Genomic DNA, 26,663 nt, shown 5'->3' with positions numbered 1-26,663 from the left:
TTTATGACATCCCACCCCATCCCGTTCTGTCTCCCCGGGGGCTGGTGCATCGGGATGACCCCGCTGTGACAGTGCTGCCCGTGGGAGCCAGCTGAGGTCACTCAATCAGGATGAACTGCAAACAAAACAGGGCAGATGAACCCCAAACGCTGGTGGTTATTCCACTACTTAGATTTATCAACCAGCACAAAAGAGCTTCTATAGTACCGCACTGGTTACTTAGAAGTTTAAACCACGCAGTTCCCTTAAAGTGCCCAGCCTCAGGCCTCCCTCCAGACACACCTGTCAGATATGATGATGATTCCTGAAAATCTTACTTCATCATATAAAAGAAAAGGTTCTTCCAATCCCAAAGGATCAGCCACATACCCAGGTTCAATTATAACTTAGATCTGGCTGGGTCCTAAAACCCTACAGCCAATTCTTATTAACTAAGCTAAGATTTATTAGAACAGAAAAGAGAGAGAGTGTTGGTTAAAAGATCAATACACATACAGACTTGAATTCAGTTCTTGAGGTTCAGAGACATAGTAGAAGTGAGCTTGTAATTGCCAAAACTCCTTTTAAAAGTAGTCCGTAGGTTATAGTCCAATGTCCATATTCAGGGTGTCTCCAGTCAATGACTGGGGATCTCAATCCTTGTGGCTTAAGGTTTCCCCCTCTTGAAACCCAAAGCAGATCTGAGATGAAGCAGGATCGTGTCCCAGGCTTCTTATACATTTCCAGCAGGCTTTTGTCCTGAGAAAACAATAGGCTTAACTCCTTGTCCCAAACATCCTGGCAATTAGCACAGGGTATTTTATCCATTAAACAGTTCAGATACAGGTTACCACAACCTTCAGAGACACAGAGACAATAACACTTTTTCACTCAAGTATCTTCTTAAATGCTAATATTCCTTTTTTGATCTTTGAATTAAAACTATAGCAATAGACAAGACTTGTTTGCTGGCATCCCAAGACCTGAGCAAACACCTCCCCTTCTACCTCTAACAATGCAGACTTGCATTTCAAAGCTCTGTTCATTTATATATCTTGCTAACCAGTTCTTAATGTTCACCCAGGGTCAGGTCAGTGGGTGAGGTGAGTTAATTAACTCTTTCTGGCCCTGTCACCTTTCAATGAGATATTACATTACACTCATAACGTCACACCCGCCCCATCCCGTTCTGTCTCCCCGGGGGCTGGTGCATCGGAGTGACCCCGCCCCATCCCGTTCTGTCTCCCTGGGGGCTGGTGCATCGGGGTGACCCTGCCCCATCCCGTCCTGTCTCCCCGGGGGCTGGTGCTTCGGAGTGACCCCGCCCCATCCCGTTCTGTCTCCCCGGGGGCTGGTGCATCAGAGTGACCCCGCCCCATCCCGTTCTGTCTCCCCGGGGGCTGGTGCATCGGGGTGACCCCGCCCCATCCCGTCCTGTCTCCCTGGGGGCTGATGCATCGGGGTGACCCTGCCCCATCCCGTCCTGTCTCCCCGGGGGCTGGTGCATCGGGGTGACCCCGCCCCATCCTGTTCTGTCTCCCCGGGGGCTGGTGCATCGGGGTGACCCAGCCCCATCTCTTCAGGCGTGGAGCATGTCAGCATCCGCCTGGACCTGGAGGCCGAGTTCCACTTCACTCACCTCATCATGAAATTTAAGGTAACTGGGCCCTGGGCTGGGTAGGTGGAAGGGGAGCTCAGGGTGGGCTCCGGGGGCCTAGTCCCCTGGGCTGGGGGTGGGGACAGCAGGGCCAACCCTGCTGAAGAGCAGCCATCCCACTGGTCCGAGACCTGGCTCTGCAGGGTTGGGCAGCCATGCTGGGGATCACCCAGCTTCCCTCCCCTGACATCCCACCCGGGGCCATGCTGGGGGGCACCCAGCTCCCCTCCCCAAACATCCCACCCGGTGCCCAGCTCCCCTCCCCTAACACACTGCCTGGGGCCGTTCTGGGAGGCACCCAGATCTCCTCCCCCAACACCCCTCCCCAGGCCATTCTGGGGGGCACTCAGCTCATCTCCCCTGACACCCCGCCCGGGGCCCTGCTGCAGTGCGCCCAGCCCCACCCGTGTCTCTCCCTCAGACTTTCCGTCCGGCGGCGATGCTGATCGAGCGCTCGGCGGATTTCGGTCGCACCTGGAAGGTTTATCGCTACTTCGCCTACAATTGCTCCCGGCTGTTCCCGGCCGTGGCTGTGCAGGCATCAGGCCGCGTGGACCAGGTGCTGTGCGAGCAGCGCTACTCCGAGATCGAACCCTCCAGCCATGGTGAGGTGAGGAGCTGGGGTCTCACGCCGCCCCTCACCTGTCGCCCTGGGGAACGGGATGGGGGGGATGCTGGGGGCAGGCCGGGGCAGGGGCTCTGGGGTCTCACGCCGCCTCTCACCTGTCGCCCTGGGGAACGGGATGGGGGGGATGCTGGAGGCAGGCCAGGCCAGGGGCTCTGGGGTCTCACGCCGCCCCTCACCTGTCACCCTGAGGAACGGGATGGGGGGGATGCCGGGGGCAGGCCGGGGCAGGGGCTCTGGGGTCTCACATCACCCTCCTGTCACCTGGAACGATAATGTGGGGATGGCGACGGCACAGGCTGGGCGGCAGGATGCCTGGGGTCCATGCCGCTCCTTCCTGTTGCTGACTCAGCTAGCCGGTTGTGTCGGGGACTGGGGGCGAGGTCCAACGCAAGTGCGGGCGACTCTGGGGTCGTCACGCTGCCTGTAACAATACGCCAGTGGAATGCCAGCTGAGGTCACGTCAGGGTGAACTGCAAAACCAAAACATGCAACAAACCCCACAACCTCGGTGGACTCTACCAAACCTAATTCTACCAAACCAAGCACATGAACAGACTCTGACGCCTACCCTATCCCTGATGACTGCAGAACAGCAAGCTGGTCCCCATAAAGTGGCCCACCTCAGCTCCTTATCCAGACAACACATCAGCTATATGATAGTTACTGAGAAAATCTTATCTCATCATATAAAAGAAAAGGTTCCTCAACCCAAAGATCCAGCATACGCCAATCAATTATAACTTAGATCTACCCACAATACACTGCTATAGCCAATTCTTATTAAGCTCAGCTAAAAATTTATTAAAAAAGAAAAGAGAGAGAGGCTGGTGAAAGAGCAGTATTACAACACGACTTGAGATCAATGTACGAGGTTATAGTCCAATGCATATCAGGTACTCCAGCATGACTGGGATCTCAATCCTAGACTCAGAGGTTTCCCCCTCTTGAAACCCAAGCAGATCTGAGATGGAAAACGGATCATGTCCCCAGTGTTTATATATTTCCCGCAGCCTCTTGGCCTGAAGCAAACAATGAGGCTTAATTTTCTCTCTTCCAAACATCCTGGCATTTAGCACAGGGTAATTTATCCATACAACCGTTCAGGACACAGGTTACCAACAACGTCTCCAAAGAGACACATTAGACAATAATATTTATTCCCTCAAATGTCTTTCTAAACACATAATATCCTTTGGCTCTTTGAATCAAAAGCCATAGTAAAATAGCAAGAACTTGTGCTTACAACAAGACCTGAGCAAAACACCTCACCTTCACCCGTCTACACAATGCCAGACGGCATTTCAAAACTCGATATCATCAGAATCATAGACTATCAGGGTGAGGGACTCAGGAGGCTATCTAGTCAACCCCCTCGCTCAGAGCCAGGACACCCAACTAAATCAATCCCCACCACCGCAGCCCGCTTTGGGCCAACTGGAACCTTAAAAAAACCTCCAAAAACTCCCTGCCCCATCCTTCCCTAAAGGGGGAACAAACCCCCAATTCCAGCCACCCTCACTCAGTGAAAAATTTTTCCTTAATACGCAACCTAAACCTCCCTCACTGCAACTGAGACATACGTCCTTGTTCTGCTCATCAGTACCAACGAAACAGTCTTGAAATCCATCCTTTGGAACCCCCTACTCAGGGTAGTTGAAAAGCAGCTATCAAATCCCCCGCTCATTCTTCTCTCTGCAGACTCAACAAACGACAGTTCTCCTCAGCCATCACCTTTTCCATTCCCTCAAGCCTCCACCTCTGTAAGTATGGCTCAGCCCCCTAATCATTTTTGTTCCCTCTGCGCACTCTTTCCAATTTTTCCACATCTTCTTGTAGCATGGGACCCATAACTGGACCCAGTATCAAGATGAAGCTCAACCGATGCCGAAGTAGGGCGGCCGATCACATCCTCGATCGGCTGGTCGCAATGCCACCTATTATACAGCCAAAATGCATTAGCCTCTTGGAGCAAGGCACACTGTTGACTGACTATCCAGCTCTCGTCCACTGTAACCCTAGGAATCCTTTTCTGCAGAAACTGCTGCCCTAGCCATTCGGTCTAGCCCTGTAGCGGTGCACATGGGATTCTTCATCCTAAGTGCAGATCTCGCACTCTGTCCTTGTCGAACCTCATACACCTTCTTTGGCCCAGTCCTCCAGATTGTCTAGGACACTCTGGACCCTATCGACCTCTCCAGCGTATCTACCTCTCCCCTCAGCTTTAGGCCGTCGTCTGCAAACTTGCTGAGGGTGCAGTCACGCCATCCTCCAGATCATTATGACGATGTTGAACAACCAGCCCCAGGACTGCCCTTGGGACACCCACTTGAAAACCAGCTGCCACTAGACCATGGAGCCGTTGACAACTGCCCATTGAAGCCTGACGATCTCGCCAGCTTTCCTATCCACTTAAATAGTCCAAATCATCCAGCCCATACTTCTTTAAGCTTGCTGGCAAGAAAAACTGTGGGAGACCGTATCAAAGCTTTGGCTAAAAGTAAGGAATAACACGTCCCATCTGCTTTCCCCCATCCATAGGAGCCAGTTAATCCTTCCTCATAGAAGGCAATCAGTGTGATCGCGCATGACTTGCCTTGGTGAATCCATGGCTGACTGTTCCTCGATCACTTCCTCTCCTCTAAGTGCTTCAGAATTGATTCCTTGAGGACCTGCTCCATGATTTTTCCAGGGACTGAGGTGAGGCTGACTGGCCCGTAGTTCCCTGGATCCTCCTCCTTCCCTTTTTTAAAGATGGGCACTACAGTAGCCTTTTTCCAGTCATCCGGGACCTCCCTCCATCAAAGATAATGGTTCATTCATTTACAGATCTTCCTAAGAAATCTTTAAAGTTGGCCCTGGGTCAGGTCAATCTGGGAGGTAATTATCTCTTTCTGGCCCTGTCACCTTTCAATGAGAGATTATATTACACCCATCATGTCACACTACCCCTTGCTTGTCACCCTGGGGCATGGTGGGGAGCTGGGGGCAGGCCAGGGCTGGGGGGTCTATGGGGTCTCATGCTGCCCCTCACCTATCTCCCAGGTGATTTTCAAGGTCCTGGACCCGTCCATCCCAGTGGAGGATCCATACAGCCCAGCCATCCAGGGTAGGGGCATGAGGCGGGGGGCTCAGCCGGGAGGACGGACTGGGATCCCTGCCCTAGAGCTTACAGCTCTGGGGCACTGGGTTCAGAGCCGAGGGTAGTGCCGTGGGGCACCAGGTTCAAAGCCTTGGGTGGCGCCGTGGGGCCCCATGTCCAGAACTGCGGGTGGCGCCGTGGGGCACTGGGTTCAGAGCCGCGGGTGGTGCAGGGAGATGCCCATGGCAGGGGAGGCACAGGCAGCCCTGGGAGGTTGCAGGGGCCCAGGAGTGTTGGAGACAGGGACATGCGGGAGTGGTAACTGGGCACCATACCCGGGGGCTGAGGAGAATGGGAGGCATCAGGGCAAGGCAGTGCAGGGGCTGGGAGGTTGGGAGGCTGGGGTGGGTAGCGGGGCCAGGAGGGGGGCCAGTGCTAAGCTCCCCCTGCCCCCAGATCTGCTGCGTGTCACCAACCTGCGGGTGAACCTGACCAAGCTGCACACGCTGGGCGACAACCTGCTGGACTCGCGGCGGGAGATCCAGGAGAAATATTACTATGCCCTCTACGAGCTGGTGCTGCGCGGGAGCTGCTTCTGCTACGGCCACGCCTCCGAGTGCGCGCCCGTCCCCGGCGCCCAGGCCAACGTGGAGGGCATGGTAAGGGGGCATGGCTCCACCCCACGGGGAGGGCAGTGGCAGGGGGAGGGGGATGTAAGGGAGCAGAGCCCCACCCCAAGACCTACCACAAGGCAGCCAGGCACAGCGAAGCGGGGAGCCCTGAGTGGCTGCTGTGCCCATGATTCCTGGGGGGTGTGGGGTGGCCCCAGAGGTCCCTGTGCCCCAGTGCAGACGAGACCCACTCAGTCTTGGCGTGTGGCCTGCTAAAGGCAGCTGAGGGCCCTGGGCCTCTGGCACGAGGGGGCAGGGGCCAGCTTGGGGTGTGGCAGCGTCTCACGTGGGCCCCATTGCCTCCTCTCCCGCAGATTCACGGCCGCTGCGTTTGCAGGCACCACACCACAGGCCTGAACTGCGAGCGGTGCCAGGACTTCTACCAGGACCGGCCCTGGCGCCCTGCCGGGGGCACCGACCCACCCGCCTGCCAAGGTGAGAGAGCAGGCGGCCCCCCTTCTTCACGCCTCTGCCCCCCTTTTCCCCACGGCTCTGCCCCCCCCACTTCCCCACTGCTCTGCCCCCCCTTCTCTGCAGCTCTACCCCCCCTACTTCCCTACAGCTCTCCCCACCCCTTCCCACGGCTCTGCCCCCTGCATGCTTTCACACCTAATGAAGCAAGTGCACTGGGGGGCAGTGCCCAGGTGGTGAGTGTGCCCAGGGGCAGGGGCACAGGGTGAGCTGGGGGCACTGCCCAGAGGCAGGGACACAGGGTGAGCTGGGGGCACTGGCAGGGACATAGGGTGAGCTGGGGGCACTGCCCAGAGGCAGGGGCACAGGGTGAGCTGGGGGCACTGCCCAGGGCAGGGACACAGGGTGAGCTGGGGGCACTGCCCAGAGGCAGGGACACAGGGTGAGCTGGGGGCACTGCCCAGGGGCAGGGGCACAGGGTGAGCTGGGGGGCCAACTGCCAGGGCAGGACCAGGGTGGACTTGGGGCACTGCCAGAGGCAGGGACACAGGGAGCTGCGGGGCACTCTGGCAGGGACATAGGGGAGCGGGGGCCTGCCCTCAGAGGCAGGGAAACAGGGTGAGCCTGGGGGCAACCTGGCAGGGACATAGGGTGAGCGCGGGGCACTGCAGAGGCAGGGGACATCAAGGTGAGCTGGGGGCAGTGCCCTGGGGCAGGGACATGGGGTGGAGCTGGGAGCAGTCCCTGCAGGGAGGAGTGTGCCCAGGCCAGTGTTGAAGGGACCCCGTATGTTGTTGGACGGTGTGGCCCGGGTGGCATGGCCGGCGCCGGGTGGTGTGGCCATCTGTGGGCTGGAGTGGCCAGGTGGCGTGGCCGGGGCTGGGTCGGCTGGTGGTCAGGGGGCTGGGGCATGGCCGGGTTGGGGTTGGTGGGCCGGAGCTGGGCCGTGTGTCGGTGGGCTGGGCGCGTGGCTGGGGGTTGGGTGTTGGGGGCTGGGGGGCTGGTGGCATGGCGGGGCCGGGGCGGGCCGGTGCTGGTGACTTGTCCGGGGGCTGGGCAAGTGTGGTCGGGGGTTGGGTGGGTGTGGTCGGGGCCGGCAGCATGGCAGGCTGGGCAGTGTGGCCAGGTGGTGGGCCCAGGGGCCGGTGGTGTGGTCAGGGGTGGGTGGGTGGGGGGCCAGGGGCCGGGCAGTGTGGCCGGGGCTGTGTGGCGTGGTCGGTGGATGGCGGCGTGGGCCAGTGTGGGCAGTGTGGCGGTGGCGTGGCCGGGGGCTGGGCGGCGTGGTCGGGGTTGGTGCGTGGCCGGCGGGCTGGCGGCGTGGTCGGGGGTTGGGTGGTGGGCGCCGGGGGCTGGGCGGCCGTGGCCAGAAGAGAGACGTGCCGGGGCTGGGCGGTGTGGTCGGGGCTAGGCGCGGTGGGCTGCCGGGCTGGGCGATGTGGTTGGGGGTTGAGTGCGTGGCCCGGAGGGCTGGGCGGTGTGGTCGGGGGGTTGGGTGGCATGGGCGGGGCTTGGAGCGGTGTGGTCGGGGGTTGGGTGGTGGCCGGGGGCTAGGCGGTGTGGGTCGGGAGTTGGGCGGCGTGGCATGGGGGCTGGGCGGCCGGGGCCGGGGCGGGCGCGTGGTCCGGGGTTGGTGGCCGTGGCCGGGGCTGGGCGGTGTGGCGTCGGGTTGGGTGGGGCCGGGGCTGGGCGGCGTGGTCGGGTTGGTGGCGTGGCCGGGCTGGGTGGACATGGCGCGGCTGGGCGGTGTGGTCGGGGTTGGTGGTGGGGCGGGGCTGGGTTGTGTGGTCGGGGGTGGTTGGTTGGGGCCGGGTGCGTGGCGGGGGCTGGGCGTGTGGTCGGGGTTGGGTGGGGCGTGGCCGGCGGGGCTGGGCGGCGCTGGGCGGGCTGGCGGTGTGGTCGGGGTTTGGGGGGGGGCCGGGGGCTGGGTGGTGTGTCGGGGGTTGGGTGGTGGGGGGCCGGTGGCGTGGCCGGGGCCTGGGGGTGTGGTCGGGGGTTGGGTGGCGTGGCCGAGTGGGCATGCCGGGGGCTGGGTGGCGTGGCCGGGGTTGGGCGGCGTGGCCGGGGGCTGGCGTGTGGTCGGGGGCTGGGCGGCGTGGCTGCGGGCTTGGGCGATGTGGGTCGGGGTTGGGTCGGCGTAGGCCGGGGCTGGGCGGCGTGGGTCGGGGTTGGTGGCGTGCCGGGGGCTGGGCCCGGGTGGTCGGCGGTGTTGTGGCGTGGCCGGGCGGCCGGGCGGCTGGCCGGAGCGGGTTACCGCATGGCACCGGTGTCTCGCAGGGTGTAACTGTACCAGCACTCACGCCGTGCATTCGACATGGCGTGTACCGTGGCCACGGGCAACGCCAGCGGCGGAGGCGTCTGTGACGACTGTCAGCACAACACGATGCCGCAGCTGCCAGCTCTGCAAACCCTTCTATACACAGGCCCGGCGGCCGACATACCGGGCCAGCAGCGCTGCGCCCGGGTGAGTGCCCGGCAGAACCCGGGCCTGGCCAGCCTGCAGTACAACAAGGGGGGGGGGTCGCCCCCACGGGTCTGGGGCTTTGGTCTCCTTCCTCTGAAGCTAGAGCTGGGCCGGCCGGGTGCCCACAGTGCAGGGGGGCATCCTCTCTCTCAGGGCCTCCAGGGGCTCGCCAGGCTCCCACTAGTCGTGTGCTGTCCCCAGGTCTGTTCCCAGCCCAGACAGGCCTCCAGACACACGCCTGTACCCTCCCCGGGCGCCGGGGAGGGAGGCCGGGGCACTGCACAGCTCCTGGGCTGGAGTCACCACTGCACATCGTGAGGCTGGCTGCTCCCTGCCTCCGAGACCGAGCTGCAGCCTCTGCCGCCCCGGGGAGTTCGACCCAGCCAGGCCACCGAGCGAGCCCCTGCTCGGAGTGTCCCCCTGTGCCGCACGGCCGGGGCCGGGTTCCAGTCCTGGCTCAGTGAGGAGCAGCGAAGGGGCAGCCTGGCCAGCCCATCTCGGCCTCCTTCCTCGTCTCTCCCGTGTTTCAGCGCCAGAGACTCCCCTGTTCTCTGCGCTCGCCTGGCACCGCCCCCTCGTTATCCATCCGCAGCCTCACGGGGTCCTTGAGGTTTCCATAGTCTATTGGGTCCCCCTAGCCCTTGCTGCCCCATGCATCTCCCCAGCCAGCTGTGTGGCCCACACCTCATGTGCTCAGTGCTGCAGGGCAACACCTGGGGAAACTGAGGCACATACCACCCATGTTGGTCACGGCCCCAGGATGTGGTCTGGGAGAGCATGAGCCCTTTGGCTACAGTGCTGCACAGGGGGCTCACGCCAAGGCGCAGCCCCTTTGCAGGCAGCCCCCACGCTCCACTCCCTGGCCTGGGTGTATGCCCGGGGGTTTGGCTGTGCTGAGGCACTCGGCTGCTCTCCACTCCACCGATTGTAGCTCCCCCGTCCCTGCCCCGCTCTGCACGGTATGGCTGATCCCAGCTGCCCTGACACTGCCACCTGCTTCGGGCTCACTGCGGTGTCAGTCGCTGGCATCCAGGCTGGGCCAGAGCTGGCTCCTGGCGTGTGACTCCCACTGTCTTCCCCTGTGCTGGCAGCCTGTGACTGTGACCCGGTGGGCTCCCTGGATGGTGGAGTGTGTGACAGCCACACAGACGTGGCACTGGGCATGATCGCCGGGCAATGCCGCTGCAAGGAACACGTCCAGGGCGTGCGCTGCGACAGCTGCAAGGAGGCCTTCTATGGGCTAAGCCGCACCGACCCACAGGGCTGCCAGCGTGAGTGCGGGCGGGGGCACGGCACAGGCATGGCCTTGGCACTGCTTGGAGTGAAACCAGGCAGGACTCGGGGCAGCATCTCCCCTCAGGGCCACGCTTACCAAGGCAAGGAGCCTGCTCGGCTTCAATGCTTCCTGGGTCCGACCTTGGAGCATTCAGCCCCATGGTCACCCCGTTCGACCCCTGCAGCGAATCCCCCTGGACGGGACCCCAGGGAGCCTCACACGCCCCCAACAGGCCCTCCCCCTCCCCTGCAGCCAGCGTGTGACACAGACGTCGGGAACCCAGCATCGAACAGGGAGCAGGCGCCTGCAGCAAAGTCCAGCTTGGGGGGACCCAGGCCCTGCTTCCCCCTGGACCCCTGGGGCGCTGAAGCAATGTACGGCGGGGTGGGGGTGGGGGAGACGACTGAGCCATGGAACCAGACTGCAAACCCTGGACATGATGGAAACCCTTCACGCCAGGGGGTGCTGCAACCCCTTAGTTCTAGCCCCCTAGTTCCAGCCTCTATGCAGGGGACTGACCCCTTCCAACTGCCTGGCCTCCCTCACACTTGTTGCCCCTTTCCCGGGCCATCAGGTCACCTGGGCTGCACCAACACCACCAGCTAATCCTGGCAGAGGATGGGGCCCGGCCAGCAGTTGCCAGGCTATGAGTGTCAGGTGTTCTCTGCAGCCTGTCAGGATCCACACCTGCCCTCTAGGGGTCGCTGCAGACATCACCCCCCTTGTCCCACCACCTAGATACCTGAGTAATACATAGGGGAAACTGAGGCACACACAGAGCATTCAGAGAAGATGGTAAGAACATGCCCACTTCATCACAGCCACCCAGCCTGGCCGTGCTGCAGGCCCCGGGGGGACGTGGCTCCTCAGGACAGCTGCTGGTGGGCAGGGCCCCATGTGCTGCGTGGAACAACCCCTCGGGCATCGGGCAGGATCCGGCTCGGCATCCCCAGAGCTGTGTGTGTGCCAGGCCTCACACGAGGGTGGGGTTGGGATATTTGTGGGGGCTGTAGGCCCGGGCCTCGCTGGGTAAGCTGCTGTGTCTGTGCCCAGCCTGCAGGTGCGACCCTCGTGGCATCATTGCGGGCAGCCCCCCTTGCGACCACATCAGTGGAGACTGCTACTGCAAGCGCTTTGTCAGCGGCCGGTACTGCAACCAGTGCCTGGTGAGTGCCCTGTGCCCTGCCCCTCCCCGGCCCCCAGTGGGACCCACCCAGTGTCTGACCCAGCTCTCTCCACAGCCCGAGTTCTGGGGCCTGAGCAACGACATGGCCGGCTGCCGCTCCTGTGCCTGCGACTTTGGGGGCGCCTACAGCAACAGGTAGGCGTGTGCCACAGGGTGGGTACCACGGCTAGGAGGGGTAGGGGGTGGTACCATGGCTGGGGGGGGAGCGGGCACAGCAGGTGGTACCATGGCTGGGGGGGAAGAGGGCAGTAGCATGTCCAGGGGGGAAGGGGGCATGCGGCGGTACGATGGCTGGGGGGGGAAGGGGGGCAGTAACACGTGTTAGGGGAGGGGGCACTGTTGGGCGGTACCACGGCTGGGGGGCAAGGAGGCGTAGAATGTCCGGGGGGATAGGGGCGGGTAAACACGGTAGGCGAGCAGGCAACTGCAGTGCGTACGGCTGGGGGAAGGGGAGTAACACGGTAGGGGAGCAGGCACTTGCGGGCGGTACACGGTAGGGAGGGGGGAAGGGCAGTAACCGGCTGGGGGGCAGGCAGTGCGTGGGGTACCACGGCTGGGGCGGGGGGGAGCAGTAGCATGTTCAGTGGGGGAGAGGGGCATGCTGCGCGTACCACGCTGGGGGGAAGGGGGAAGTAACATACGGCTAGGGGAGGCGGAGCATAGCGGGCGGATACAGCCGGCTGGGGGGGAAGGGGCAGTAACACGGCTAGGGGGAGCAGGCACGCAGGCGGTACTAGGCTGGGGGGCAAGGAGGCAGTAATGCTCCGGGGAAGGGGACACGTAACACGGCTAGGGGGAGTGGGGCATGCAGGCGGTACCACGGCTGGGAGGGTGGGGAAGGGGCAGTAAACGGCTAGGTGACGGCACTTGCAGGCGGTAACGGCTGGGGGGGAGAGGGCAGTACACGGCTAGGGGGCGGGCACTGATGGGTACCACGGCTTTGGGGGGAAAGGGGGCAAGTAAAACGGCTAGGGGGAGCGGGCCTGCAGGTGGGTTACCACACTTGGGGGGGGAAGGGGGCAGTAACACGGCTAGGGGACGGGCAACTGCGGGCGGTACCAATGGCTGGGGGGAAGGGGAGTAACGGCTAGGGGGACGGGCACTGAGGGCGGTACTTACGCTGGGGGGGAAGGGGGCAGTAACACGGCTAGGGGGAGAGCACTGGCGGGCAGTACTCATGGCTGGGGGAGGGGCAGTAACACGGCTAGGGGGACCGGCATCTGCAGGCGGTAACAACGGCTGGGGGGATAGGGGGAGTAACACGGCTAGGGGAGCGGGCACTGCGGTGCGGTACATACGGTGGGGGGGGAAGGGAGCAGATAACACGGCTAGGGGGAGCGGGTACTGCGGGCGTACCGCTCGTCATCTGTACGGGCTGGGGGGGAAGGGGGCGTAACACGTGCTAGGGGGGCCGGGACTGGGGCTGATACCTACGCTGGGGGGGGAAGGGGGAGTAACACGGCTAGGGGAGCGGCACTGCGGGCGGTACCCACGGCTTGGGGTGGGGAGGGGGATAACACGGCTAGGGGTGAGCAGGCATGCGGGCGGTAACTTCACCCCCACGGCTGGGAGGGGGAAAGGGGGCAGTAACACGGCTAGGGGGAGCGGGCACTGCGGGCAGTACCACGGCTGGGGGGGAAGGGGGCGGTACCACAGCTAGGGGGAGCAGGCATAGTGGGCAGTACCATGGCTGGGGGGAAAGGGGGCAGCAGGGCCATCCAGAGGATTCAGGGGGCATGGGGCAAAGCAATTTTAGGTGCCCCTTCCATAAAAAAAAAGTTGCAGTACTATAGAATACTATATTCTTGTGGGGGCCCCTGCGGGGCCTGGGGCAAATTGCCCGCCCTTTGGGCAGTCCTGGGGGGCAGTACCACGGCTGGGGGGAGTGGGCACAGCAGGCGGTACCATGGCTGGGGGGGGAAGGGGGTGGTACCACAGCCAGGATGGGGAAGGGGGCAGTACCAGAGCCGGGGGGGGAATGGGGCGGTACCACGGCTGGGGGGAGTGGGCACAGCGGGCGGTACCACGGCCATGGGGGCGCTGGCAGTGCCATGACCAGGGGGAAGGGCATGGGGCAGTGGTGGCACCGTGTCTCAGGGGTGCCGGGTGTCAGGCACTCCCAGGCCCCGGGCTATCTCAGCCCCTGGGAGGAACCCCCTTCTTGGGGGTTAAGCCGTAGGCCCCTCCACCTCCTGGAACCGCACCTCTGAGCCTCCAGCTGCCTGGCTTTGCCTCCGGTCGCTAGCTGGGTGACGGACGGGGTAGTGGGCGGGGACCCGGCCTAGAACTGCCGGATGGCTTGTAATAGTCACCAAAAGACCGATGCCAATTCGGGAGACTCCAGGCCAACCCTGGAGAGTTGGCAACCATCCCTCATGCCCCTTGCCCCTCCTCTTTCCTTTCTGTTCCCCTGTCAGCCGATCACCCCCCAAGCTGATCCTGGCAGAGGAGGGGGCCTGGCCATCACAGCCACACCTGGCCTCTAGGGGTCACTGCAAAGCTCACCCCCCTTGCCCCACAGACCTGAGTAACACACCAGGGAAACTGAGGCACACACCGTCTTTGGAGAAGACAGTAAGAACATGCCCAGTTCATCCCCCTGGGGGTGGGACACAAGCTGTGGGGTGGAACCAGGGCATTCAGGGCTGGTTGGTAACAGGCTGGCCTCTCACGCCTCCCCCACGGCTTCTGCCCTGGGACAGACACACAGACGTGCCCTGGGCTGGGCCGGCTCCCCCGGACACACGGACAGGGTAGGGCAGGCTCCCTTAGGCCAGGAAGGACAGGGCTGATGCCGCCCCCAGGTGCTCCATGGAGGACGGGTTGTGCCCCTGCCGGCCCCACCTCATCGGGCGCCAGTGTGACCAGGTGCAACCTGGCTACTTCTGTGCACCCCTGGATTACTACAGCTACGAGGCGGAGCATGCCACAGGCCACGCGCCCAGCCACTCCATGCTGCCGGTGAGTGCGGGCACCAGATGCTGAGCTGCTGTGGGTCCCAGAGCTGGGAGGGGGAAGGGGTCGCAGGGGGGCAGGGTCCTAGGGCTGAGGTGGGGGCAGCACATGGGATCCTGGGGCCGGGGGAGAGGGGGCTATCCATGGGTCCCGGGGCTGAGGGGGACAGCGTGCAGGGTCCAGGGCTGAGGGGGGCCAGGGCACAGGGTCTTGGGGCCACAGGGCTCCTTGCCCCTCCTGAGTGCAGTTCCGTGGCTGTGGGGCACAGTCTCTGGTGCCACGATGGGGTCTGGGCCGGGGGTTGTGCCCCCCACTGACCAACAGGACCCAGCAGCAGCCGGGTGTCAGCGTCCCTCTGGCCAGCCAGAGCCTGCCATGGTCATGAGGTCTCCTCAGGCTAACCCCAGCCCCCTCAGCAGCCTCCTGGCCCCTCATCAGTACCCCCCTGGCAACTCCACACCCCCTAGGTGCCCCAGCGCTCTGCCAGGCTTACCCTGGCCTGTTGCAGGGAGCACTGCGCCCCGAGGCCCCCCCGGACTGCCTGGAGTATTCCAGTGGGCTTCCGAACGGGCGGAAGGGGCGTTTGCGACGCCAGCACAGTGCCATGCAGCTCCTGCAGCACCGAGCCCTGTCCCGGCGCGGCCGGCAGCCGCAGCACAAGGTGAGGGGCCGGGGAGGAGGTTGGGGTAGAGGATTGGGGGCAGGAATGGGGGAGTAGGGGGATGTCACAGATCCACAGGGTTGGGGCTAGGCCCCAGTTCTCAAACAGTCCCCTGGAGCAGCCTCCCGGGTCCCATTCCTTCCCTGGGGTCGCCCATGGGGCTCCACCAAGCCTACACCTGCTCCGGTGCTTGGGGGGCTCCGATGTCCAGCTGACCTGCCCCGCTGTGCACAGTTCTAGGTTGACGGTGGGTGTGATGATGTGGTTCTGGCGGGACCCAACTGAGGTGCCAGTTCAGGACCAATTGCTCAAGCAGGGCAGTCACTGCCCAAGGCTGGGGTTTTTCCACCTCTAAGGCAAACCAAACCAGCCAGACAAAAAGGACTTCGGTGTCACCCACTGGCTAACCACAAGTCACACAAGCAACTTCCTTAGACACTCCAGTCTCCCAGTATCACCACCAGTCCCACCCGTCCTGGAGATGAACGGTTGAGAAAACCAACACCCCAGTAAAAGAAAAAAGTTCTCTCAATCCCAAAGGACCAAGCCCCAGACCCAGGTCAATATGTTTATTAGAGAATATTTAAATAAGGATAATACACAGAGTTTGGCATGTCAGTCATTAGTCATCGGGGGCAACATACAGAGTATGGGGGGACGCTGGTATTTGGTTATGGGTTAGCATATAGTACATACAGTCTGTAATGTCCCCAATGCGGGGTGTACGGTGGGTGGGGTCAAAGTATAGTAGGGGAGCAGTGAGGGTACATCGCTCATTACTATGCGGATTAACACATAGTCATGATTGGAGCAAAAGCAGAGCCGAAATTCAGGGGACAGGGTGACCTCACGAGGTGGAATCCGATCGGGTGGGGTATTCATATGACTCAGGGATGTAGTTTACGTAGGGGGGTTCGTAAAAGGGTTTTCCCCTCCCCTCTGTGGGTGTTGGAGCCACATCGGTCACCCTTACTGCGGCGGCGGTGGCCAGTGATGTGTTTGTGTCGGCCTTGTTGTAAATGGTCATGGAACCAGCTGATAAGTGAGCCGAGACCATCAAACGTCTCGTAGAAGTCTGTGCATAGAGATCCCGGCCCACCCTCCACAGGCCCTAATGTACCCGTTCGTTAGCAGGGGTCCCAGGCGCCTTTCCCGCAAGGTGTCAGTCACAAGGGGGTCATAATTTTTCGTAAGTTACACGTCAGATTTACCCACAAATCATGCTGGGGCCGAATCCTTTTAGAAATCTAGAGGGTAAATGGTTTATTCATAAAGGGAAAGGTAGAGCTATTGAGACTTGAGAATGGTTAAATGGAATCAATTCCAATACAGATAGACTGCAAGAGTCTTAGTTCAGGCTTGTAGCAGTGGATTGGAAGTAAACTGCAGGTTCAAACAAAGTCCTGGACATCCCCCGCTTTGGGATGGGTATCAGTCTCCACTTGTTCAGAAACATCAGTTTTGTAGCAAAGTCGCTCCAAGAGGTAGAATCGCAGGATTGCATGACAGAGATGGCAAGATCGAGGACATCAGCCTTAATATAGGCTCTATCCAGGTGTAGAACCTCTTGGTTCTTAATGTGGACAAAATACAGCAAAAAGGGAGTTTGTGAGTCACATTGGCAAGTCCCTGCACTATTTTGCTTCAGTCAGCGAAGCGTACTGCCGTCCTCATCAATGGGGATGCAGCTTGCATGTAGCTGATGGTTCCTTAATGGGCCATCAGCAGGCCAGGCAGAGCTAACATCTTACAGCTTGTCAGGGTGTCAACCGCAGAACTGCACAAAAGTTTGAAATACAGACAGTATATAGACAGAGAGCTAGCCAATACTGGTAACTTCAAACTACAAATGAAGCCAGACAGCGCTAAATTCATACCTAAGCCGACCAAGAACCTGTCTAAACGACACCTCTGATAATGACCCCTTTACATAAGATTTGTGCAACTACAGGACCTTGGTGCACAACCCATGTCTATATAGTTCCGTTTACTATCAATGAACGTCACAACCAGTCCTGGACATAGCTTGAGTTCCTGGCTTTGAGTTTTGCAAGTCTTGGTGTTAGGTAGCATATGTGGCAGTAACTGCCAGGAAGGACTGCTGGCACATAGGACAGGAAGCTGGTTTTTCTGTTGGTCTAGGCACCTGATATCCTTCCACATTGGCAGCCAGATGTTACCGTGCACTCCAAAATAGTTATCACCATTCTCTAATGACACCCATCTCACTCAATACTGAATCAAACCTTTATATGTTATGTGTAACCGGACTTAGCTAGTGTGAAGTCCAAAGTATCCTGAGTAGCAGTCTTTCCACGAACCTGTAGAACCTACGTCCTATCACCCTACGTAGAAGGATTTTTGGGTGCCACTGGAATACCCACGCAGGTCCCAGAGGTCCAAGCACTGCAGTACGATACCGAGTAGCTACCAGAGACAAATGATTGTATTACGAGAGTCCTGTGGATCCTGATCGACTACTTAAAGATCTACATCCTTTTTGTCGATATGGCATGTCTCTACTATTTCTTCATTAGGGCTCGAACGCCACTACTCTATACCTTAGCTTAAGAGCCATTTTGTACTGCATTCCTCACCGCTTAAACCTATGCTCCGGCGGGAATGAGTCTCTAGCAGAGAAGACATGTTATTTTCGAGCAGATAGGACTGGAGGTTTGCATCATCTCATCAGTCACCCATTACGATGCCCTACAAAGTAACAACAGCTGAGAACTAACATAAAATTAGCGGATTTGACCCATGACTGAATTAGCGAGAAGGTCGCACGAGGCCTAGTGGAGGTGTACATAGCAGTTGTGAATGCGTGCTCTATCCAAACAACAACAAACACGGACGGAAGTCGCAGAGTATATGAGACTTTGAGAGTGAATACATAGCGACTCCATCACACTCGGTTAGATTCTCTTCTGCTGTCAAAATCGACACTAGTCTGGTCAATACTTAATATGACGTTAGTATATGATAAACGCTCGATGAGGACCGAGCGAATATGTAGATGATTACTAAACTCAGAAGTCAAACCCATGGAACCACTAAGATCTTGATCAACACTAGTAGAGTAGTTCCCACAACCTATGACACAGACACGTGGTGAGATTTAGACCTATAACATTAAGTGATGTTCCTTTGAAAAGAGTAGAAAACTAAGGACCATAGACGTCCGCTATACTAAATAAGCTATCGCTAATCGTGCCACCACTTCTCTTTGAGAGTAGAGGAACTATAAATCTGTGATTTTGTGTGAGATATACACAGGAAATCAAAGCCAGGGCAGTTAGCGTGCAAAGTGCCGTCTAGGCAAGTTGATGAGGCTAGAAAATCACTCACAGACCAGAGCAGCCGATGACACGAGAGAGAGAGTAATCCATACGATCGCCTTGAGAAATTGTCAACAATAAGCCTTGACAATATAATGGCAATGGGCTATAGAGTATCGAAAGAGTACAAATATTAGGAGAGGTCAATCAACACTCCATGTCTACTTGTGATACCGATGTTTGGAAGTAAGGTCCGAGTGCCCCCAATCGAGAGTGTATCTCTCCAGCTTGAAGGTCATGTCGTTGTGAGGCAGCAAAGCCCTTTTTAACCTTGCAGCACGTGTAACATGCACAACGAGACCTTAGATTGCCATCTTATTCAATATTAGGTTTTTATGTAGGAAACGGATGACAAGATCTGGTATTCAGTCTTTTCTGGGAAAAGATGAATGAATCTACCCAATCTCCATGAGTGGTACCAATAGTCAAATTGAAGGGGTGAGCTATGCAGTGAACCAGTTATCAAACTTGATGACTTCTGTTGCTCCAGTACATAAAGTTCAATATCATCTGCAACAGTAATGAGAACTACTGGATTCCATATGGGTAGAAAATCAATGTCATTGCCATCTTTCAGCCTTCCACACTTGGTAATGGGTCACCTAAAAGCAAAGCTGTGAAAATTTTTCCGCAGTGACTGCATGTGGTAAACGTTGACTAATAACCACCTTAAAAAAAATGATAGTTTTATATATACACTTCCCACAGCACACATTCCTCTAAAAGATCTTATGTATATACAATATCAAGAACTAGTTATGAGTTTTACAATATCAAACTGGCTTATTTACATATGCACATGCTTTATTTTTAGCATGCTTTAAAAACACGAAAAAACGAAGATGTAAAGACTGACATTTTTAAATGTCAGTCCAACTCTTTCAACAGAACTTATGATGATCCTGATCTTGATCCTCGGAGTGTCCAAAGACAGTATGCATTAAAGAGAGATTTCCTAATTTACTGACTTCATGCCTCTAACAGCAGTGTTTCCCAAACTTGGGACTTGCTTGTAGAGAGCCCTGGCGGGCCGGGGCCGGTTTGTTTATCTGTCCGTTCGCAGCGTTCGGCCCCATCGCGGCTCCCAGGGCCCGGTTAGCCGCTCCAGCCAATGGGAACCTTGCTGGAAGCGGCACGGGCCAAGGGACGTGCTGGTTGCCGGTTCCAGCAGCTCCCATTGGCCTGGAGCAGCGAACCATGGCCACTGAGAACGATGGCTGAACCTGCAAACGGGAACAGGTAAATCTAACCGGCCCGCCCGCCAGGGGCTTTCTTACAAAGCAGCGTCCAAGTTTGGGAAACACTGCTCTACTATTGTGCCTCAAGCTAAAACAGGAAAAGGACTTTTTGATACATCGGAAACACGAAACTGAATTACTTCCATTTCCATCTTCGATTTGGTAATAATACCTCCCCACTCTCCTGTCCTTTTCTCCCATGTCACCAATTTTTAATTTACTTCTCCCACTCACTTAAAATCAGCAAAATATCTGGCATAGAGCCAATCTGTCAGCAAGCAACCTGGCATTCAGTCTCCTTCTTTTTAATGTAAGCAGCTCCCTTTTTGCAATTTCAAGCCATAAATTGAGCCAACACCCATCTCCCAGAGGATGTTGCTGGTATGAACATAACTGCTTTCATCAAAAAGCTGAGGTTGTGCTTTCAAGCACTCCAGATCTTTTAGTGATGAATAGTTGGACATGAACTGCAAACACCGCATTCAGATCCATTCGACTGCCAAATCAGCCAGCCAAATCTGAAGCTCACTTAAGAGAGATCACATTTACAACTTTCTCCCCACACCACCCCAAAATTTTTCAGTCGGGGGAAAAGAAAACAAATAGATAGTGTCACAGAAAATTTAAAACAGGAAAAAGGTTTACCAGAATGAATTATTATGATTAATAAGAGAAGTCCATTTATCACCATACATCTTCTTCAAGCACTGAAGGAACATGAGAGTTGATGCCCCATTTCCAGAAAATGTCAATCATAAATTAAGAACATCAACATTACGTTTACATAAACACTGTCAAATGTATTAAACATGTGCTAGAGTTGAACCTGGGCTGGCTTGGGAGGTGGTCAACGTAAGTCGCTTTTAAGATGCTGACCTCTTTGCTCCAGATCCTAAGTTGTCATTACTTTTAAATGAAGTCTCTAGTCTCAGACTGAAAAGTATTTTAAATGTGAACTGTCTATTGATGCAATGATATCTACCTGAGATTGCATAAAACAACTTGAAAGGATGGTAACGATCAATCTCCAGTCAATACTGTTGCCCAACCTGCTTCCTGCAAGGTTTTGATTCAGTACTTAATGAGCTCTGCCAATCCACTATAAACAGCATCTCAAATGGCAGGTCGGGGGGGGGTGCACTTTCTCCCCTCAATCATCCTCTAGTGACATAATTAAAGATCTGTCATCAGTTCCGAGGCATAAAAAGTGCTCTGAACATGTACTTCATACTAAATCTCACTAATGATTTAAGCAAGTTCAAAAGACCTTTTTTGACGCTGAAAAGATACAGAAAAGGAAAAAAAAATACAGACATTTACCAGAATTTCTGATATTTATTGTTCTTCCTATAACAAAATAATTTCATTTCTGAAAATTAATCCTTGAGACTAATACCCATATTCTAATCAGATTTTGTTACTTTCTAAAAAAACAAATGGCTGAGCTACATGAAGCTTTCAAGATGAACACTGTGCATGTACATGCTCAGTGGCTCTTTTCATTAAGACTCTTGCTGGGGTTTTCAATGTTATGAATCAATAGGTTAAACAATATTCCATCTATAGACCATAATGGATCGTTATGAGGGTCAAATTGAATATATAAGAAACAACATGAAATCAGTGAACGTTTTGTGTTTGCACTTAATATTAATTATACATAAGCAATGAAGTCTAAACCAGCATGAAATATTATGTGAAATGCACTTAAGGGCAATATAATATTTTACTAGGTAAATTTTTTCTAATAATCTGCGAACTGATTGAAGTCCAAAAGGAGCACGCAGACTCATTAATGCTACTAATTTACAATTTGAACAAAATAATTCTGGCTTAACCTTAGAACATTTTGTGATTTAATGAATATAATGCCTTTAACAGCTTTCTGGAAATTCTTCGCTGAAGAGGACCACAACTGTCATAATCTACTACAATGACTCTTTTTGTCTGTCTGAAAAATTATGTCAATGATAGTGAAATCTTAAACTAGAACCTTAACCCACTGGCTGGGTGGCTCTCCATCACTGGAATTTTTAATCAAGATGGTTCTATTTTCTAAAAGATATGGTACAGTATAAAATATAATTAATTGAGGGAAGTTCTATGGTCTATAATTATACCAGGAAGACCCAAGAATGGTGACAATAGTGCCTTCTGGCTTTATACTGAACGTAGTCAGAGACTGGCAAAAGTTAATTTCTTTGACTGATTGTCAGAAAAAGGTATGTATCAACTACTATGTCATGTAAGAGAAAACAGAAAATCTTGGCAATAAAAATACCACCAATTGGTCCAGGAGGATCCACAAAAAAACATGGTAATGAAACTCCAAGAGGGTGTTCTTTCTTTTCAATTTTCTGACAGCTGTTGCTGGTAAGCCAATTCTGTTTTTTTGTCAGCTACTTAATTACAACAACATCCCAGAATTCTCCAGTTTGTGTGACTTTACCTATGTGATAGTGAGTTAAACAAGAGAGACCATCACAGGGGTGTACAGTGAGAAGATTAATACATTCTCCACATAGTACACATGACAAAAAACTCATTGAAGGAACTTAGCATTTGTAAAAAATAGGACTCAATAAGTTATTAAAACCAAATAAGGGCCAGGATACGTTAATTTTGTTGGCCCATGATATTCATTATGACACTTCCACAATGCTTAGGAAATCCAGAAATCTTAAACTTCCCTACTACGATTTTCCTCGACTGGCTACTAAGATAAAACACATTTGCCCTATTTAACTGGGCGCGAAATAAGGGCTCACTGAAGACAATGGAGTTTACCATGGAGTCAGTGAGCCAGATCATTTTAGGATTTTAACTATGTATCTTGTTATAAACCTTAGTGTGCTTAAGGACTGATAAGGGTGTGTCAGCAGGGTCCACATGACACTTTAGGCACGCAGACTTAGCCTCAAGTAGATTTATCCCCGCCTGTACGACTAAGTGTTGTTGGATGGACTAAGCCCTTAGTCTAGAACATGGCCTTATAGGCCTATTCATGTACCATTCTAACACTTAAACACTCTGGGGTGGGTGGCATAAGTGTTGATCTGCGCTCTTATGGTGCACCAACGAATTCAGCAAACTCTTAACTAGACCTAAATAAAGACAATATATACTATTTGGTTCCTTAGAGGTTAAACACAATGAGCTGAATGCTCTTAGCTCCGAGCTATTCATTCACCTGTGTAATTCAAATTCCCACTCTTAATGGACTTAATTGTTTCCTTAAAACATGATATATTATACAGGGCAGTTCATATCACTCTACCCACATATAACACAACCAGATAATAACATGAATTGGATATAACGCAGTAAAGCAGTGCTCCGGGGGGAGGACGGGCTGCGCACTCTTGGCCAAGTTCAATATGAACACGGTTCACCTATAACACGATAAGGTTTTTTGGCTCCCGAGGACAGTGTTAATTGGGGTAGAGGTGTATTCAATATGCAGCATCTCTCCTGTAATCTGAGTCTCAGTAAACCTCCTCGATTCAGTCTTGTAACATAGGTTGATCTGCAGAACTAGCATTGTAGAAACACTGTATTTCTCCTATCCGCCGTCCTTTTTGAACCATCCCTAAAAAGTGGCTTAAAGAATTGAATATAACTGGAAAAATTTAAAATAATGTGCAACCCCCACTATCTTCCTCTTGTCTCGCTAAAACTTGTAGAATCCGCAGAAAGTTTCCCCTCAGAACTCATTATTTCAACAGATCTGAACTTTTTTCTCCCACTTTTAAAATACCACACTCATAATTTGAACGAGCCCAAAGGATTCTGGCGGAGTCACATGAGTAAGAATCTACCTGCCAGCCAGCGATCTTTTGAAGAACGGGGAGTAAAACAGGAATAAGAAATGGAACTAGGAACAGGAGACTGGGTTCTATGCCCATCTTTACAAATGACTTTGGGCCTTGATCCTGAAAACGTTGTGCATGTGTTTTAACTTAAATATGTTGAGCAGTTAACAATGAAGTCGTGGGAAACTCCCATCCTTAGAGTTAAGCAATGGCGTCAGGGTCGCATGATTGTGGTCTTCCGATGACCTATGGGGTGCTCATTGGACAAACTCTCCACCTTCTCTTTGCAGAGTCCAGGCTATGCTTGGGACAGTTAGTCTAAGGAAGGGGGCTTGAAACACGCGGTTCCGGGGTACTCCCCTGAGCCTTGAGGCCCCGTGCTGAAGCTGGGGAAGGGAAGCGGGGGGCGCCCTGTATCGGACCTGCAAGGCTCGCGCTCTCACACCCAACACCGCCCCAATGCTGTCCGAGCAGGCGGCCCCGCTCTGGCGGCCGGCGCAGGCCCGGCCGGGCCCCTACCTCTCAGCTCGTCAACTTCGCCAGTCCTCCGCCGAGTGGTTTTGGGAACATATCGGCTCAGCCTGCGGGGGCAATCCTTGTCGACGCAAAGCTGGCCTAGCAGGGGCCTTCCGGGAATCGGGTCAAGCGGCCCCGCTCCCGGGCTGGCCGGCAGCCGGCCGGGCGCTCCAGGGCGGTTTCCCATGGTAACCGCCAGACAAACAAGTGCAGGTCCTGCAGCTCCGCCGCCGGCCGGGCTGGGCACGGTGACGGCGGTGAGTGCAGTGGGGTGGGAGGCGGGGTAGCTTGCACCCCGGCGGGCTGAACTCCGCGGAAGCCGGAGCCAGTCCCAGGGTTTGCCAGTTGGGGGGCTGAACCGCGTGTCTCTTAACGGGCCCAGAGGCTCTGACCCCGGGGGACCAAAGTCAGGACCTAGCCGCAGGGTCTTCCGGCTGAGGGGCTGATCCCCAGCGTCCGACAGGCTGGGATGGGTGAAGTTAAAGCAGAGCCCTGCTGGTCAGTAAGGGCTAATTGTGCAGTCCCGGTCGGTATTTTCACTACAGAGTTGGGGGCAAATTAGGTTGTGCTGAAAATTTCACCCTTAATTTCGAAGTCTGCTCGCTGAAACTGAAGACACGTCCGAGAGTCCTTGGCATTTTTGAAAGAGTAGGTTGTCTAGCTCTCTTCCTAGCCTGGATTCCCACGTGAGTAGTCGCTAGGGCATTAGCTCCCAATTCCAATTTACACCTCCAAATAGCTGCAGTGTCTTCCCTCCCTGGACTCAAGCAGCAGTGTTCTGGCCAGACTGCTGCACGTCAGTAGTGCACAAAGTGATCCATCGTGTCTTGGTTTAAGTTTCTTAGCACTTGGAGTTATAAGAATATTGGACATAAATACCTGATGGTCTGTGTCTATGCTGAGAAGTATAGGATAAATGATGTGTTAAAGTGGACAGTAACTGTCTTTAATATCTGGTTAAGAAATCTTTTATAATACTCACATACATCTCATAATTTTTGGCCAGTCTTACATAGATTCATGTGGGGTGCACTTGGTGCACCTGAACACTAAAATCTGCCTAAGTGGTTCAGAGCCCCTAGTTTTCTATTTTACTAGTTTGAATTTCAAGAACAACGGAGTAGATTGTACGGTTGTCTTCTGAGGCACACGTGATAGGAAAACTTGGATTTATTAAAATGTGTTCATGCTGTGTGTGTCATTATTTTCCTTTGTACTTGCTTTTGTTATTTATTGAAAAAGAAAGGGATGTATCCTTTTGCTATGTCTAGGCTGTCTAAAAGATGTCACAAGTGATAAAGAATTACCAATGTTTATTCAGTTTGATTAAAAACGTTCAAGAAAAAACAAACTAAGCTATTAAATCATAAGCATCTTCGTGACTGCTCATCCGATTTTTGAATAATAGCTGCTTCAACAATTTGGTATATAAATTTATGGTATTTTGGTTATCCAATGCCAAAGGATTATCAATTAAGAGAACAAACTTCCTTCCAGTTCTAGTAATGGGTGGACATTGTTGGAACCTATGATGTATCTTCTGTGCATAGGCTCAAACCTACAAAGGCTTGGGGTATGTCTACACTTAACAATGCTACAGGGGTCAGCTGTTTATATAGATATCCGCCTCCTTGAGGAGGCATAGCTAAGGTTGCAGTGGAAGAATTCTTCAAGGCAGTGCTGTCTATCGGGAGTTAGGTTGGAGATAGCTTGAGCGACTCTGGCTATGTCTAACTAACCAAAGTCGACCTGTGGCTAACGCAGCTCCAGCTACAATGAATAACGTAGCTGGAGAAAATCTCCATGGATTTCTTACTCTTCCATCAGGCGTAGGTACCCAGGATTGACCTGTAGAGGGTCTGCAGTCGATTTGGTGGGTCTTTATTAGACCTTGCTAAAATCACTGCTGGTGATCGATCTGAGAGCACTGATCCACGTTTGTACGTGTAGACTTCCCTTTAGTGGTATATGATTTTCAATTCCTGAGAGAAAGCAGCTTATACTGAAGTAAATTCCCTAGTAGACAGGCCTTGGGCACATAATAGGCTTATTCCAGAGGTGTTGTAAACTTACTTAAACCTAACGGGTATGTCTCACGTAACTGTTACAGCAGCACAGCTTGCTGGCTGTAGCGCTTCAAGTAGAGACAGCTATTTACACTGATGGGAGGGGTTCCTCGTTTGTTTAGGGAATCCTGAGGAGTGGTAGGTAGGCTAATGGAACGAATTCTTTCTGTGATGTAGCAACGCCTACATCAGGATTATGTTGGTTTAACTATGCTGCTCAGGTTTGGATTTTTCACACTCCTGTGAGACATACTAAAATGACTAATTTTCTAAGGGTGAGACCAGATAGGCTGGTTTTTAATTTTCTAGTGTAAACTGCAGTTAATTTATCAACACAGTCCAAAAGAAATGCATCATCTGTGAGGCGAGGTTTGTTTGCTCAGTACTCAATTTAGTATTTTATAGGTTGTCCGCGATTAAATGCACTGGTAACATTGAATGAACCCAAAAGAGTTTTGGATATTTTCTAAATTTTTCAAATATATTAATTTCAATTACAGCACAGAATACAAAGTGTAACAGTGCTTTTTCTTTATAATTATTTTTATTACAAATAATTCTGCACTATAAAAAACAAAAGATAATAGTAACTTTTCAATTCACCTAAACATTACTGTAGTGCAATCTCTTTATTGTAAAAAGTTGAACTTAACAAATGTAGAATTATGTACAAAATATAAGTCATTCAAAATACATCAAAGCCTTAGAGCCCTACAACGTCCTACTGGT

The 26,663-nt window shown here is 54.4% G+C and overlaps 1 protein-coding gene across 1 annotated transcript in view; it reads left to right on the top strand.

Moving 5' to 3' along the window:
• LAMB2 (laminin subunit beta 2) overlaps positions 1 to 26,663 on the top strand; it is a 133,804-nt gene that overhangs the window by 12,599 nt on the left and 94,542 nt on the right. The window contains 13 exon segments of the mRNA XM_075073333.1: positions 1,563 to 1,636; positions 2,058 to 2,246; positions 5,307 to 5,370; positions 5,800 to 6,002; positions 6,329 to 6,449; positions 8,700 to 8,708; positions 8,711 to 8,807; positions 8,809 to 8,880; positions 9,973 to 10,157; positions 11,216 to 11,328; positions 11,404 to 11,483; positions 14,153 to 14,309; positions 14,812 to 14,964. Of these exon segments, the coding sequence (XP_074929434.1) occupies positions 1,563 to 1,636; positions 2,058 to 2,246; positions 5,307 to 5,370; positions 5,800 to 6,002; positions 6,329 to 6,449; positions 8,700 to 8,708; positions 8,711 to 8,807; positions 8,809 to 8,880; positions 9,973 to 10,157; positions 11,216 to 11,328; positions 11,404 to 11,483; positions 14,153 to 14,309; positions 14,812 to 14,964 (1,517 nt within the window).

This window comes from Chelonoidis abingdonii, chromosome 17 (assembly GCF_003597395.2).
Source record: "Chelonoidis abingdonii isolate Lonesome George chromosome 17, CheloAbing_2.0, whole genome shotgun sequence".
Lineage (NCBI taxonomy): Eukaryota > Metazoa > Chordata > Testudines > Testudinidae > Chelonoidis > Chelonoidis abingdonii.
Note: the sequence above shows the minus strand (reverse complement) of the source record. Positions and strands in the feature narration are given on the sequence as shown.